The sequence below is a fragment of the Chiloscyllium punctatum genome, chromosome 10 (genome assembly GCF_047496795.1).
Source record: "Chiloscyllium punctatum isolate Juve2018m chromosome 10, sChiPun1.3, whole genome shotgun sequence".
In the NCBI taxonomy this organism is placed as follows: Eukaryota; Metazoa; Chordata; class Chondrichthyes; order Orectolobiformes; family Hemiscylliidae; genus Chiloscyllium; species Chiloscyllium punctatum.
In genome coordinates, this window is record NC_092748.1 from 81,396,607 (window position 1) to 81,411,554 (window position 14,948).

The window sequence follows — 14,948 nt, forward strand, 5'->3', positions numbered from 1 at the left end:
CAAAAAAAAGGGAGTGTTATATGACAAGTTATGTGAATCAGAATAGCAAAGGAAAATTACCTACTTAATATTTATAAAATGTTATTGTTATTTTAGTTGATGAGTTATATGAACTGATGCACATTATAACATACTGTGAAACGTCAAAAATAAGTGATATATCCAAATGGTTTCACGAAGCAATATTGGTGGCCAAAACTGCACTATTTAAATACAAGAAAACCAGAATATTCTGGAAGTATTTAACAATTACTCGAAAGCTATTGACCCTGAAGTTCCACTTATTTTTTTTAAAAATCCTTTTCTGAATCTCATCATCTCCCTGTTAAAATAGTTGGGTCCCATTCTGATGTTAACAAATTGCTCACTTGTGGCATGAGGGCCTACCCAATTTATGGGAAATGGTTTGTGGCCTCATCAAGAAGCTAGAAGATAGGATGTGAAGACAGGAGTGTTTTTCTACACTGTAATTATGCTAGCAGAACTGTCTCTATCCAATTTCAAGGTAATTGTACCATAGCCATGATTTAAGGTAATTTCTTACTTTCAAAATGGCTTGATTATCATATGCTTTCTCAATTGCAGACCACAAACATATCTGAATAAAATTTAGTAAGTTTATCTTTAATTATTCTGAGTTAGATTATTAGCAAATATCCTTTCATTAAAAGATAAGGTCAAAAGAGTTTGAACTTACATGAATTTCATTTTGAACCTCTGTGGCTGGCTTCATTTTATAATTCATTCCGAGGTTTGCCTGAGCACTGATAGAGTTGCTAGGAAATACAGAGCCATGGGAGTTGCCCTTAGACATGTTCCTGCAGGAAACATGATTTGATCCATTTTCCTTCTGATGAACAGCCTTCTTATCAACTCTGCAGGTAAAAGCGATTCCACTGATGAATTGCACCATCCTTCTTCAATCAGTCAATTGCTCATTCTACTTTAATGCTATAAGTAACCTTGTTGTATCTTTCTGTCACCAGAACTTTGAATGATAAATGCTTCTGACTTATCCTTGATATAATCTGCCATTGCAATTTGCATTAAAAATATTCATAACTCGTCTGTCTGAAAGTTTGTCTGTTGTGAAACTCCAGTGAATAAGTCACATTGATACACACTGTCCATGCTGGCATTATACTTATGATAATACACACAACAATTTTCAGTATTTGTCTATATACATAACACACCCATGTGGACAAATTATCTGAAAAAATGGTCCCCAGTTAGAATGACAATAATAAACAAAAGATGAATACATAAATTGATTTATTTTAAGAGAAATAAATATAATTAAGATTAAATTTAATTTACCTTCTATAAATTTACTCATGTACATTGTTACAGTAAGATCATATGTTACATCAGTCTTAGGATGACAAAGAAGTCAAATGCTAAAGCTCAAGGGAAACACATATCTTGCAAAACTGTTATTTTATGTTGGATAACCAAGGTTTTGCTATAATGGGAATCAAACATTGTTTGCCACTAATTTGAGATTTATGTTATTACTGTTAAACATTATGTTTTTAAATTTTTTGGGTGCTAAGTTGCTGAATTTGCAAGTTGATAATAATACATTGAAGGAAACCAAACATCTGGGACCGAAGTGAACAGGACAAGCAACAATTAATCACCTGAATCAATCAGATTAATGGATTGTGTAATTAACAGCATAAGGACTAAGGACAATGTATAAATTAGACCAGGTGGAAAGAGAGCAAAGTACAATTAGGGAGAGAGAAAAAAAGACATAATGGAAAAGCTAAAAATAAAAATCACAACTTAAAACCTGCAGGAATGATCCTTCAGATTTTTATTGGTAATTTTTAAGTACCCCAGAGCAGTTATTTGTCATCACATTGTTAAAAGAGAACTTAGAATGGAATAGACAAGATTTAACTTTCTACCTCAAAAATACAGGAACTTCGCAGCATTCAATGGTGAGGCAGACAGGAAGATGCTATTCCTGTGAAACTAATAGTGAAATGGCACAACTGTGACAGCAACCTATGGATATTTAAACTTAATTATAGATATGCCACACATCTGAAGTTGCAAGTACTTTGAATCGATCTGTTTGGACATATCTCCAGTGCAGATGGAACTTGAATTTGGACTTTCTGAACTATAACAGGGACACTACCACTAGACTTCAAGAGTCTCGTGAAGTTGTTGTACAATTATGTACCAAGGACCATTAGCCCCACTCATTGATTGATGGGAAATTCTGGACCAATAAGATACAAAATGTGTACTTTCTGAAACTGTCAAATATCATAGAGTCCCTGCAGTCCAGAAGGAGGCCATTCAACCCATCAACCCTCTGAAGAGCATCCATGCAAACCCACCCCAATCTATCCCTGTAACCCTGCACACTTTTGGTTATCCACCTAATTTGCACATCCCTGGACATCATCGAGCAATTTTAGCATAGCCAATCCACCTAACCAGCACATCTTTGGACTGTTATCTCTCAGTAGCAACTTTTTTTTAAAGATATTTTTATTAGAAATTTAACATTTTTACAAGTTTACAAAAATAAACCAAACTCTCAAATACAAACATTGATACACAATTAAATCAAGTATGCAATAGCCAAAATTTAACAAAAGAAAAAAAAACCGAAAAAGAAAACAAAACAAAACTCAACTGTCTATTAATCTAACCTACAATTAACCAGAGTGTATATTTAAATCTCTTACATGCTCGGAATGTGTTAACATCAAATGTAATAAAACCCGTATACATGCGGGATTCCTCTCCTAAGGGACCCCGGACCAGCCAGGTTTGTAAACTCAATTAAATAAAAGCCCTTGTTAGGATAGCCGAAATATCTGTATTTATGTCATTCAAGAAAGGCTGCCATATTTTATAAAATAATTCGGTCTTTCGGTACACCATATTTGTAAGGAAGTCAAGGGGAATACATTCCATAATTAATCTGTGCCAGTTTGAAAGTCCAGGGGGGCCCTCAGCCACCCAGTTCACCAAAATATTTTTCCTTGCACAGAAAGAGAGAATAGAAAATAATCTCTTCCCGTGCATATCCAGGAAGGGAAAGTTCGAAAAGCCCAAAAGGAGAGATACAGGGTCCACTTTAATTTCCATTCCTAAAATTTCTGTTAGGGTACTTGCTACTTTAGTCCAATATCTACAGATCTTATGACAGGTCCATAGGCAATGTACAAGAGTGCCCACCTCTATTTTGCATTTGGGACACATTGGAGATGCTCCTGCCTTAAATTTTGCCAATTGAACCGGTGCTATATGTGCCCTATGAAGTATCTTCAGCTGGATAGCCTGGGTTCTGTTACAGATAGTAATTCATCTAGCATTTTCCCAAATATCATTCCACGTTTCTATAGAGATTTCTAGTCCCAAATCCTGATCCCATGTTTTAAGCAGATTGTCCATATCTCCCGATACTTCATCATGTAGTAAATGATAAATAGTACTGACGGAAGATACCCCCATTGGTCGTAGTACTCTACATTCTCTATCTGATTTATAAAGACTATCTAATAATGTAGTCTTCTTCTGTATATAATCTTGAATTTGGAAGTATCGAAAGAGGTCTCCATTAGGTAATCCGAGTTTCTGACGCAGCTGTTCAAAAGACATCAGGACCCCATCTTTAAATAGGTCCCCTAGACATGAGATACCCCTGGATCTCCAGAGTTTAAAAGTGGCATCTGTAAACCCCGGTTGGAATCCCCATGCTCCCACTATCGGTGCATAGGGGGATGTTTTATGTGAGTTACCCTCATTTTGCCGCATTATATTCCAAGCCTTAATTGCGTTTAGTATTATAGGGTTTTAACAGTGATCTGTAATGATTTTCCTCTTGTCTGAAAATAAAAGGTTAATAAGTGGGTATTTTACTTGAGAGGCCTCGATGTCCAACCAGATTGATTGTGGATCAGACAAGACCCAATCAGCTATGTAACTTAATAGGGAGCTTAACTGATATTTCCTAAAATCTGGGAAGTCCAATCCTCCCCTTGCCTGTGGAAGCTGTAGCTTCTTCAGCTTAATGAGGGGCCGTCTATGATTCCAGATAAAGGAACCCAACCAGCCATATAATTTACGTAGAGCCATCCTCGGCAGCATCACCGGAAGCATTCTCATAGGGTATAGGAGACGGGGCAGGACATTCATTTTAATTCGTGCTATTCTACCCAACCAGGAAATTGGAAGGTCTCCCCATCGCTGGAGGTCCTGCCTTATCCTTTCCAGTAAATGCACAAAGTTAGCCTTGTATAACTGACCAAATACTGGGGTAATAAAAATACCTAAATATAAGAAACCATCCAGGGACCAACGAAAGGGAAAAAGGGATCCGTCCACTAAGTGGGGTATCATAGCAAGGCCACCCATTGGCATAGCCTCCGATTTTGAAAAATTAATTTTACAGCCTGAGAATGCGCTAAATGTATTAATAACTTGGATTAGGCGAGGTACGGACATCAGAGGATTACTGAGGAATAGAAGAACTCTGCATAAAGGGTAATTTTATGTTTACCTGTACCAATCCTCGGGGCCGTTATATTAGGATCAGCTCGTATAGCTTCAGCTAGTGATTCAATTATTAGCGTAAATAACAATGGCGAGAGAGGACATCCCTGACGGCAGCCCCTACCCACACTGAAGCTATCCGAACCTAATCCATTGGTAACCACAACTGCTTTGGGATCACTATACAATGTTGAGACCCATTTGGTAAACACCCGTCCAACGCCAAACCTTTCCAATGTGTAAAACAAATATGACCATTCAACCCGATCAAATGCCTTTTCCGCATCTAATGAAACTACTACTCCTGGTATCTTTCCCTGATGACAGGCTTGAATCATAATCAAAACCCTTCTCATATTATTGGATGATCTACGGCCCTTAATAAATCCTGTCTGATCCTCCTTTATAATATGTGGTAATACCCTTTCTAGTCTCAGTGCTAACGTTTTAGAAAGGATTTAAACATCTACATTGAGCGAGGATATTGGTCTGTATGACATACAATCTTCTGGATCCTTTCCTTTTTTAAGGATAAGAGAGATATTTGCCTTTTTCAGCGAAGGCGGGAGACAGCCCTGACTATATGCATAGTTATACATGTTCATAAGTGGACCAGCCAATATTTCTGTAAATTCTTTATAGAATTCAGCTTGAAAGCCATCTGGGCCAGGTGCCTTACCACTCTGAAGTTGCCTAATTGTATCAAGTATTTCTTGGACTGTTAGAGGAGCATTTAGGACTGATACCTGTTCCAGAGTTAGACCCGGAAAGGTCAAATTTTTAAAAAATGACTGCATCCTCCTAGTCCTATCTTCACAATCCTGCGATTTATATAACTCAGAATAAAATTCTTTAAAGATTGCATTAATCTTTTTATGATCATGAGTCAAAATGCCCGTACTTTCTTTGATAGATGTAATAGTCTGAGGGGCCTTTTTTTTCTTTGCAAGAAATGCAAAGTATCTACCCGGTTTGTCACCATATTCATATAACTTTTGTTTTGCAAATAATATTTCCCTCTTAGCCGTTTGAGTAAGCGTAGTGTTTAGAGCTGTCCTAAGAGCTGTAATCCTTTGCAATTTAATAATAGAAGGTCTATCACTGTATGCTGTTTCAGCTGCTTTTAAGCGAGCTTCAAGCAGACGCTGTTGTTCTCCCTTCAATTTTTTCTGGGTCGCTGAGTAGGAGATGATCAAACCTCGCATGTAAGCTTTGATGGTCTCCCACATCATTGATGGGTTGCTAGCCGTACCTGAATTAATTTCTAAAAAAGTTTTAAATTCTTGAGAGAAGTACTTTACAAATTTACTCTCTTTCATTAGGAAGGGGTCCGTACGCCAATGCCGAGGGGATGTCCCATTGTTCCTCGCCTTAGTTTCCATATATACAGCAGCGTGGTCGGAAATTGCTATACTACCTATTTTACAGGATGATATGGAATTTTAAAAAATCGAGGGGGCAAAAAACATATCAATTCTGGTATGACATTTATGTGGATTGGAGTAGAAAGAAAAATCTCTGCCCTGTGAATGAAGACGTCTCCATACATCTACTGATCCTAATTCTTTGTTCAGATCCACCAATTGTCCAGATCTGGGAGATACTCCTGCAGTACTCTTGGGAATCCTATCTATTTCCGGATCCATAACATAATTAAAGTCTCCCCCTATAATTGTATGACGGGCACCAAAAGCCATCAATTTTGAAAAGGCTTCCGTTATAAATTTAAAGGGGTGTGCCGGGGGGCAGTACAAATTTAAAATCCCATATTCCTCTCCATTTATGAGGGCTTTAATCAAATATATCGTCCAGATTCGTCTTTTATCTGATTTAGGATGTTGAAAGGGAAATTCTTCCGAATAATAATAACAACTCCCCTGCTTTTTGAGCTAAAAGAAGAAAAAAAAAGGCCTGATCAAATCCACCCTGTCGTAATTTCAAGTGTCCTTTATCCAACAGATGTGTCTCCTGTAGGAGAGCTATATCAACTCTTTCTTTCTTAAGATTTGATAATATTTTCTTCCTTTTGACTGGCGAATTACTCCCCTTGACATTCCAGGTGCACCACTTAACCGACTGATTAACCATAATCATCTGGGCAAATCCAAGACCCCTCGGGAGGGGAAACCCTATCCAGAACATCCCGAGCATAGAACATATAAAATTTACAAAAATAAAGGCTCTCTAATACACTCACAACAGTATAATAAAAAACTATTTCTAAATAAAAAAAATATAAAATGTATCTAAGTGGAGATTTTCCCCCTTGTTCCCAGGGGGTGTCACTTCCTCTCCAAAAGTCCATCATATCCTCTCCCAACCAATGCCCCACCCTTGACCCGGGCGCTCCTCAATAAAATGAGGAGAATTCAGATATAATACAAAGCTAGAGTTAACAGTGAACACCCTACCCCCACCCATACCAACACCTGGATATATTTGGTAATGTTAATACCATATTTAAACATATAACTATAAAACTACAACCTCAACAAATAATAATTAAATATAATAATACAAAATAACAAGGGAGAAACAACCCCGCTCCTAAAGACAGAGGTAAAATAGAATAAGGTAACAACCTCCCCCCGCCAACACTAACCAAACCCCCCAGCGTGTCATACATACACACATATATACATATACATTCACATACATACATATACACACACATATATACATACCCACATATATATATAAAATAATAAAAGAAACAACCCCAAGGGGGGGGAGAAAATCAAATCCCTCTCTCCACCCCCCATGATAATATTAAACAGCAAGGTAAGAAAAAAAAGGGGATATAAATCAAAGCGAGGGGGAAGGCAAACCAACATCCATTATCTCATACAATTTATCTAAGAGAGTCCAAGAATTCCTTAGCCTTTTCTGGTGATCCGAAGTTATACACAGATCCTTCATGGTTAAAGCGTAGCGTTGCTGGGTAGCGTAAGTAGTACTGAATATTTAAGACCCTTAAACGCTTCTTCGCCTCATCAAATGCTTTCCTCTTTCAGACCAGAACTGGAGAAAAGTCCTGGAATAACATGATCTTGGATCCTTTATAGATCATAGCTTGGGGATCTTTTCCAAGATTTCTCGAAGCTTCTACGAGTATCTGCCTCTCCCTATAGCTCTGCAGCTGGAACATGACCGGATGTGGGCGCTGGTTCGAGCCGGGCCCGCATATTGCGACCCGGTAGGCCCATTCTACCCTTACCTGGCCTGATCCAGCTTCCAGATTTAAAAGCTGTGGCAGCCACTGTTCGAGGAATACTGTAAGCTGGCCTTCCTCTTCCCGTTCGGGAAGGCCCAGCAAACGAATATTTTTTCGACAACCTCGATTATCGAGGTCGTCAATGTAATTCTCTAAGGTCCAGACTCGCTGTTCAAGAGTCCGGACCCGATCCACGGCCGATTGCTCTGTAGTTTCGGAGGTCGCGGCCTTTAGCTCTGCCCCTCCAACCCGGCGCTTGATTTCCTGGATGTCTCGGTCGTGCTTCTGCAGTGCGGCCGAGAGTGAGTCCCATTGATTTCGGGACTCCTCGATAAAAGCATCGATCTTTGCGTCCAGTTTGGAGATCATCTCCACAAGGCTTGTTCCTGTAGGTAAGTCCCCCAGGACGGCTGTGGACGCCTCTGCTGCAGCTGAAGAGGGAGAGGGTGGGGGAGGGGGTCCTGCTTGCTGAGAGCTGCGGGCTCCCTTCCCTTTGGTCATTTTTACTAAGTCTTAGACTGTTTAAATGTAATACTAAGCAACTAATTAAATTTAACAGCTATTATGAATGATTTGGTGAGTGTGGTGGGGGTGGGTGACCCACTTTACCCAAGTCTTGGGAAGAGCACTATAGACTCAGACTTGCTGGGTCATCGCCATCTTGGATCCCCCCTCAGTAGCAACTCTGATGCAGATAGTGAACAAATCATTTAATGCCAATGAAGAGAATTATGCAATTAATACAACAACACATGGAATTATGAAAAATGTATTTGATAACATCAAAAGGTATTACTTAAGCATACTAGTCTCAGAGTTAACATTCATTGATATAGAGAAATAATTTCTCCTACTATTTATAAAGATGAGCTTCAGGAATAACTCATTTACACACTAATGCCATCTCTATTTTATACTTTGGTATACAGAAACTGCCAACAAGCCAAAGGTCAACAGTGTTGGTAAAAAAGTATTTGTTTCTGAATTAAACTTTGCTGTGAAGACTTGAATGATTGCTTAGCATTAAGGAAGATTTATTTTTATCAGGTGGGTTTTTACCTTTCATTTGCATATCAAGTTAAAATTATTTCAAAAGCAATTGTGGTATACATGGTCATTAGGTTTCTTGGAAGGGAATCATTTTATAGGCGTACAATCAACACAATGAGCACTAATTTCAGGAACATCTTGATGAGAAAGTATGGCAGTTAAACTGTTATACTCATTATTAGGTAGTTCATGTAGCTGCCTAAAAGAAGCATTAGGTTATTTACATATGGAAATTAGGATCTTAATCTTGTGAAAATTGATCAGCTATCTTTGAAACAGCTATAGAACCCATTCCACTTTGCATTTTTCAGTGATCCATGCAGTCACCAAAGAAACGCAGCTTCATTTCTCTTTTCAAGTGTATCAAAGATCCTGGCTATGCTGCTAGAAGAGCTTAAACAGTCACCTCTTCCCTACCAATTATCATTAACACAACCCCTCAAATTTATCTAATCTCATTGGTAGCACCAAAAGCAGCCTGTATTTAGCTTTGGAGGAGGAACAGGTTATCTGTGGAGGTGAGACAAGAAACCCAAAGTAAGCAAATGAAATGTGAGATTCAGTTTCAAAGTGTCCTCTAGACTTCCACTTAAGATGGATAGTGTTGGTGCACTGCAGTTATGAACCTGAAGTGGACTACAATCAATTTCCATCCATCGTGTTTAATTTCAATTAATACACAAACATTTAAACTTTATGTTTCTGACATTTGGACTAAAGTAAAAACCAAAGCATCAAATAGCGCAATATGAAATTCAACTGCAATTATTCTCTTTTGCTATATAGAGCTATAAGAACAGGGATAGAAATTGCTGGAAAAGCTCAAGGGGTCTGGCAGCATCTCTGGGAGAAATCTGAGTTAACATTTCAGGTGAAGGAGGGGTCACTCAACCTGAAACATTAACTCTGATTTCTCTCCAAAGTTGCTGCCAGATCTGCTGAGCTTTCCCAGCAATTTCTATTATTGTCTTTGATTTTACAGCATCCGCAGTTCTTTTGCTTTTTATTTTATAAGAACAGAGAGTTGGAATAAAGGATGTCTGCTGATAAATAACATTATATTGTGCAATATTATCATGACAAATTGAAGTATCAAATCTAGTGAAACAATCCTTAAGATGAAATAATTAAGATTGTTACCTGTGTAGAAGTTCCTTCATGAACTGATCATTTGTTGAATCATGATCCTTATGGCCATGGTGTTTTGGTGCAAGCCTACTTTTGCTACTGTTGTGTGTTTCGTGCAGTGAGATCTCACAACCTTTATTTGGAGGAGCACCATCTAATTTTTTACTAAAGTAGGTATCTTTTATCATAACTTCATTATCCTCACAGGCTTTTTCACTTTTTCTTTTGTCTTTCCTTTTGTCGAATTTTGTTTGCTTGATTTCATTTTTGGTTTCTTTCTTTTCATCTTTGGATTTTGAAGTATCAGACTTTTTGTTATTCGGAGCTGGCAACTTGCTTTTTCGAAACCCAAACCATTTGGCTATTGAAGGTCCAGTCCTTTGTTTTATCTCTGATACCTGAAACATGTCCTGTCCTTGCACCTTCTGCATATTTTGTTGGATTCCCAACATGACTTTTGCTTCAATGCTACATTGAGTTCCAGAAGTGGAAGTAGAAATGGATACTTTGTCTGAAGTCTCAGGCCTTTTTGAGAGGTTCTCTTGTTTCTTGACATTTTTTACCATATTCACTTTGGCGGGACTCTGCAATTTGCTCAGATTTTCTAATGGAGAGTAATGTGATGAAGACTGATACTCATATCCTGTCTGTAGTATATTTTTCCCTTTCTGAGGCGTTTGTTTTGACTTTTTCTCACTGGATTTATCAGTGAGAGCTCGACTTCGGACTTCTTTCTGAGGTGGTGACTGGTTGCCATCGCACTTAAAAGAACTAAGATGGCCATCTCCCTTTGGTGGAGTTCTACAGGGTAACTTGCTAGGACTGCTGTGATGGCTGCTTGAGCTGCTTACACTTCCATAGGACACTTGGCGTGAATAGGAAAAATCCCCTATTCTTGGAGAATGTGAAGGACTTTCAGTAGCTGATGAACTGTTGGCAGGTTTTGTTTGCATTGCTTCTGTTGCACCGGTAGAGTTCTGCCTTGTCAGTGAATTGCCTCTTTCTGTCGTGTTTGTAATTATCTGTGTTCGTACCTTTCCTGGCCCATCAACCATTGAAACAAAAGGTTTCTCCCCAGTCTGATTGCTAAAGCTCTGGCTTCGAGCTTTGGCACCATTCATGCCCAGGGCTGGTTTAAGGTTTGGTTTGCTATTAGCAGAAACTGACCTCTTAAATGCCTTAATTTCTATGCTGTCAACATCATTCCCATCAGCTATGCTTCTGTCAGGTTTCATTTTATCCTCAAAGTCTGTAGGAAAACCTATTTTAACAATAAGGTCATCTTGAAGGTCACCACTTTCCTTGAAGTCAACTAATGAATCTGTTTGTTCCAGAGATTTTATATTTTTTGATATATCAGTCTGCCTAGATTTCACTGGAATTGCATTTCCTTTAGAATAGATATTAATGGTATCTTTCTCATGCTTCCCAGGTACAGTTGAACTTTTTCTCAGTAATGGGGGAGATTTTAAAAATCCTTTCAGTCCAACAGGAATGCGAGTTTTCAAGTTTTTTTCATCATAAATATTACTGGAACAAGGAGGTGACAGACCAGAAGGCTGTGGCTGAGGTGATGGTTCATTTATACCTGAGGCATGACACTGTGAGGATGTTGATAAAACATTAGATGGTTTGCATTGTTGCATCAACTCATTTTCACATAATTGCACTGCTTTGGCAGAGAAGGTATTTTGTACAGATGGATGCTTTTGGTTTGCATGAATGCATGTTAAACTTCTAATGGCTTTACCAGCAGTTTGAGGACAAGGTTGACTGTGTACTGATGTGGAAGTATTTGAACAATTTGCTTTCTGATATCTTTTTTCAAAAAAGCCCACTGTCAAATCTTTAGCAACTCCATTTGATTCTTGGGATTGTTGTACTGAGCTTTGAAATATGTTTCTTTCGTATTGGGAACTGCACACGTAGGCCACATCTGGGGTGTTCTGTGGTTGCTGACTTTGCACTTCTTTAGTCAACTGAACACACGTTGACACAGAACTTGTAATCCTATGTGTGTTTAAAGATGCGGATGTATCCATGTTTGTGTCAACAGGAATTGGTTCTTCCTTTTTTGTCATTATATTCAGCGAATGTTCACAATTTGGTCTAAATAGTAACGAAGTAGATCTCCCTGGTGGAGTTGGAGGTGATGGAGAATTGATTTCTTCGTGTTCCAAATGATCATGTTTATCCTGTGTGGGATGTTCTCCGTGATCTGTCATCTGTCTTCTGGAATACAAAGATCCTTGTATCATATTGGTACGGTTGTCTTCTGTTTCACAGTGGAATGTAATTTTAGAGTTCTGAGAAAGTTGTGGGCTACATTTTGGATTGACAGATCCACCTTTTAAACAGTGATTAATATTAATACTTGGCATTTTTAAATGTTTGGCAAGTTTTGCATTTGATAATGATTGCGACTTGTCTTGGATAAGAGGAGGAGATGTTGAAAATGTATTGCTAAGATCAATGTTTACTTTACGGGCTTTCTGAGGTGAGCTTTTGCCTCTGCTAGGTATTTTGCTTAGACGTGGCTTTTGAGTAGAATATGTCTGCAGGGACGATACAGAAGATACACAGTTTGATTTATAGTCTGCATTAAAAGTTGGCTTCAATAATTTTTCCTGTTGAAAAATGTGCGGTGTCAATGGCCTGTCAGAGTTTACAGAATCTGTATGAACACTCGAACTAAATATTGTCTTGTTGACATCTGGGTCTTCTAACTGTTTTTGCTCGGCATGACCTTGCAATGACTCTAAAACTGTATAATTCTTTGCATCACTTCCTCCTTGACAACCCATCAACCCTTGAGGCATCAGTGCAGCATCTTTAGCAAAAATAGTTTGCTGGTGAGTCCCATCTAAAGCAATTGGACTAGAAATGTCATTTGAAGACACAGTGACACTTGCTATCTGCTGGGAGTTAAATTTAATTGGCTGGCCATCTTCAGCATCAAACACTATTGTAAGGCATTCAGCAGATGACGTTTTTACAGACTTGGTGGACTGACAATTCTCTTTCAATAAGTTCAAAGTCTTTGGCCTTTTGTCAGAGCAACTTGAAAAATGGTCTTCATCTTTGTCTGCAGATGAGAATAATGTGTTTTTGCAACTGAGTAAGTTTGCATGACTCGCTGACCGTTTGTCAGTCAATAAACTTGTTACAAAATCAGAAGAATTTATTTCCTCCTTGCATTCCAGATGCACTTCATCTAACATTTCAATATCTTCAGTGTCAGAGAGCTGGATAGTTAAATCTTTATTGTGTGGTTTGGTCAGATCGAATTGCAATTTTTTTGCAGGTGACTTGTTGCTTGGACACCGTTTTTCACTTGATTGAAAGCTACTGACAAAACTAGTCAACTTTTCAGGCATTTCTCCTGAGTTTGTGTTTGTAAGCCTTTCTGAAACACATTTTACACTGCCATCCCAACCGAACAGACTATCAGAAACACTGTGTGTTAGTTTGTTGCGGAATGATTTGCAGTCTTTACTTGGTACCTCAATTTTGGTGGTTCGGATTGCTGTACAGTCATCATCTGGATCATCATGGGAGTCAGAATCATAACCAAATATTTTACTTTGCTCTAGGCACATGTCTTTATTGACAGCTTTAAGATGTGTCTGATCTTTACTCTTGTAGCGATTCTGACATTTTAGACCAAGAGAGTAAATCCCTTCATTTGAGTTCATGCAATCCTTGTAAGCCCATTTTGACACAAATGAGGATGGCTCTGACAGAGGCTTTTTCTTTTGTAACTTCTTTAATCCTTCCAGGATGTGGTTTTCTTTCTCTCGAATTGGAGGTAGTTCTTCAGCAGGACTGGAGAGGTTGCTGGGAAGTGAGGAGCCAATACTGAGTCTCTTTTCCCAGCTTAGAGAAGACTAGAAGTGAAAAGAAAGTACTAAGTCAATCAACAAATTCGGATAAATATTTGCATCATGAATGATCCCAATTTTCTAACAATTTGGTAACTGATTCTTACAAAATGGTAAATGGCAAAAAGATATATCATATTTTCTTTATTCATAGAAAATAGTTAAGAACAAGTAAACAGGCAAAAGCCTCGGGAAAGAAGCAGGCTACCATCATCACACATTCTTGTTAGTTGAGATTGAGTATACACATGGGAATCTGTTGTAGTTGTTATTTTTTATTATTCATTCACAGGATGAGGGCATCACTGGCTAGGCCAGAATTTAGTGCCCACCCCTAACTGCCCAAAGGGCAGTTAAGAGACAACCACATTGCTGTGCGTCTGGAGTCACATGTAGACTAGACTAGGTAAAGATGGCAGTTTCTTTCCTGACAGAAAATAAGCAAACCTGATGGATTTTTCTCAACAGCTGGCAATTGTTTTGTGGTCATCTTAGACTCTTAATTCCAAATTAAAAAAAAATATTGAATTCAAATTCCAACATCTGTCACGCAATTGAACCCAAGTCCCTAGAACATTACCTGGATGTCTAGATTAGCAGCCCAGTGATAGTACTGCTGAGCCATTGCCTTCTCTATATGCCTGTTTATTTGTAGTGCTGCCTTTTTTTAAACTTGTTAAAACACTTGTTCTTGACATAAAGGTCCTTAACCTCTGTCTTAATCAAAGCTGAAGAATGAGTAACAATGGACAGTATTCGAGACAATCACAATTCTCTTCGGATTCTTTTTTTTCTGCTTGTGCATGTAGTAGATTAATTTTCAATCCAAAGTCCTTTATTGTGGTGATGTATATAGGAGTTTCATTGGCTGTCTAGAAAATGTTTCCCCTTTGAACCCTCAGGTTTCCTTAGAATTCTTGGATTCTAAGGATTAGCTGGTATTCATCCAGTTGATGCCAGTAAGGAGATCCAAACCAAATACATTTGATTCCAAAGAGGTTCAAAAGCCTTTTGTTCAACAAGGTACATGAGGTTATGAAGGAAAACTACTCTTTGTGATGTTGTTGGTCCTCTCCACTGTTAGAGTGGTGTAACACCAAGCAGACATTCAGTTTGTGTGACGCTGGTGTACTCTTACAGCAATATACTAC

General features: G+C 38.3%; 1 protein-coding gene across 11 annotated transcripts in view; it reads right to left on the reverse strand.

The window, feature by feature from the left end:
- Positions 1-14,948, reverse strand: part of nckap5l (NCK-associated protein 5-like) — a 753,060-nt gene that overhangs the window by 86,097 nt on the left and 652,015 nt on the right. For all 11 annotated transcript variants that reach the window (XM_072579642.1, XM_072579644.1, XM_072579641.1 and 8 more), the window contains 2 exons: positions 9,929-13,803; positions 698-875 (listed from right to left, as the gene is read on the reverse strand). In XM_072579642.1, coding sequence (XP_072435743.1) covers positions 698-875; positions 9,929-13,803 — 4,053 coding nt within the window. The remainder of the gene's footprint in view (positions 1-697; positions 876-9,928; positions 13,804-14,948) is intronic.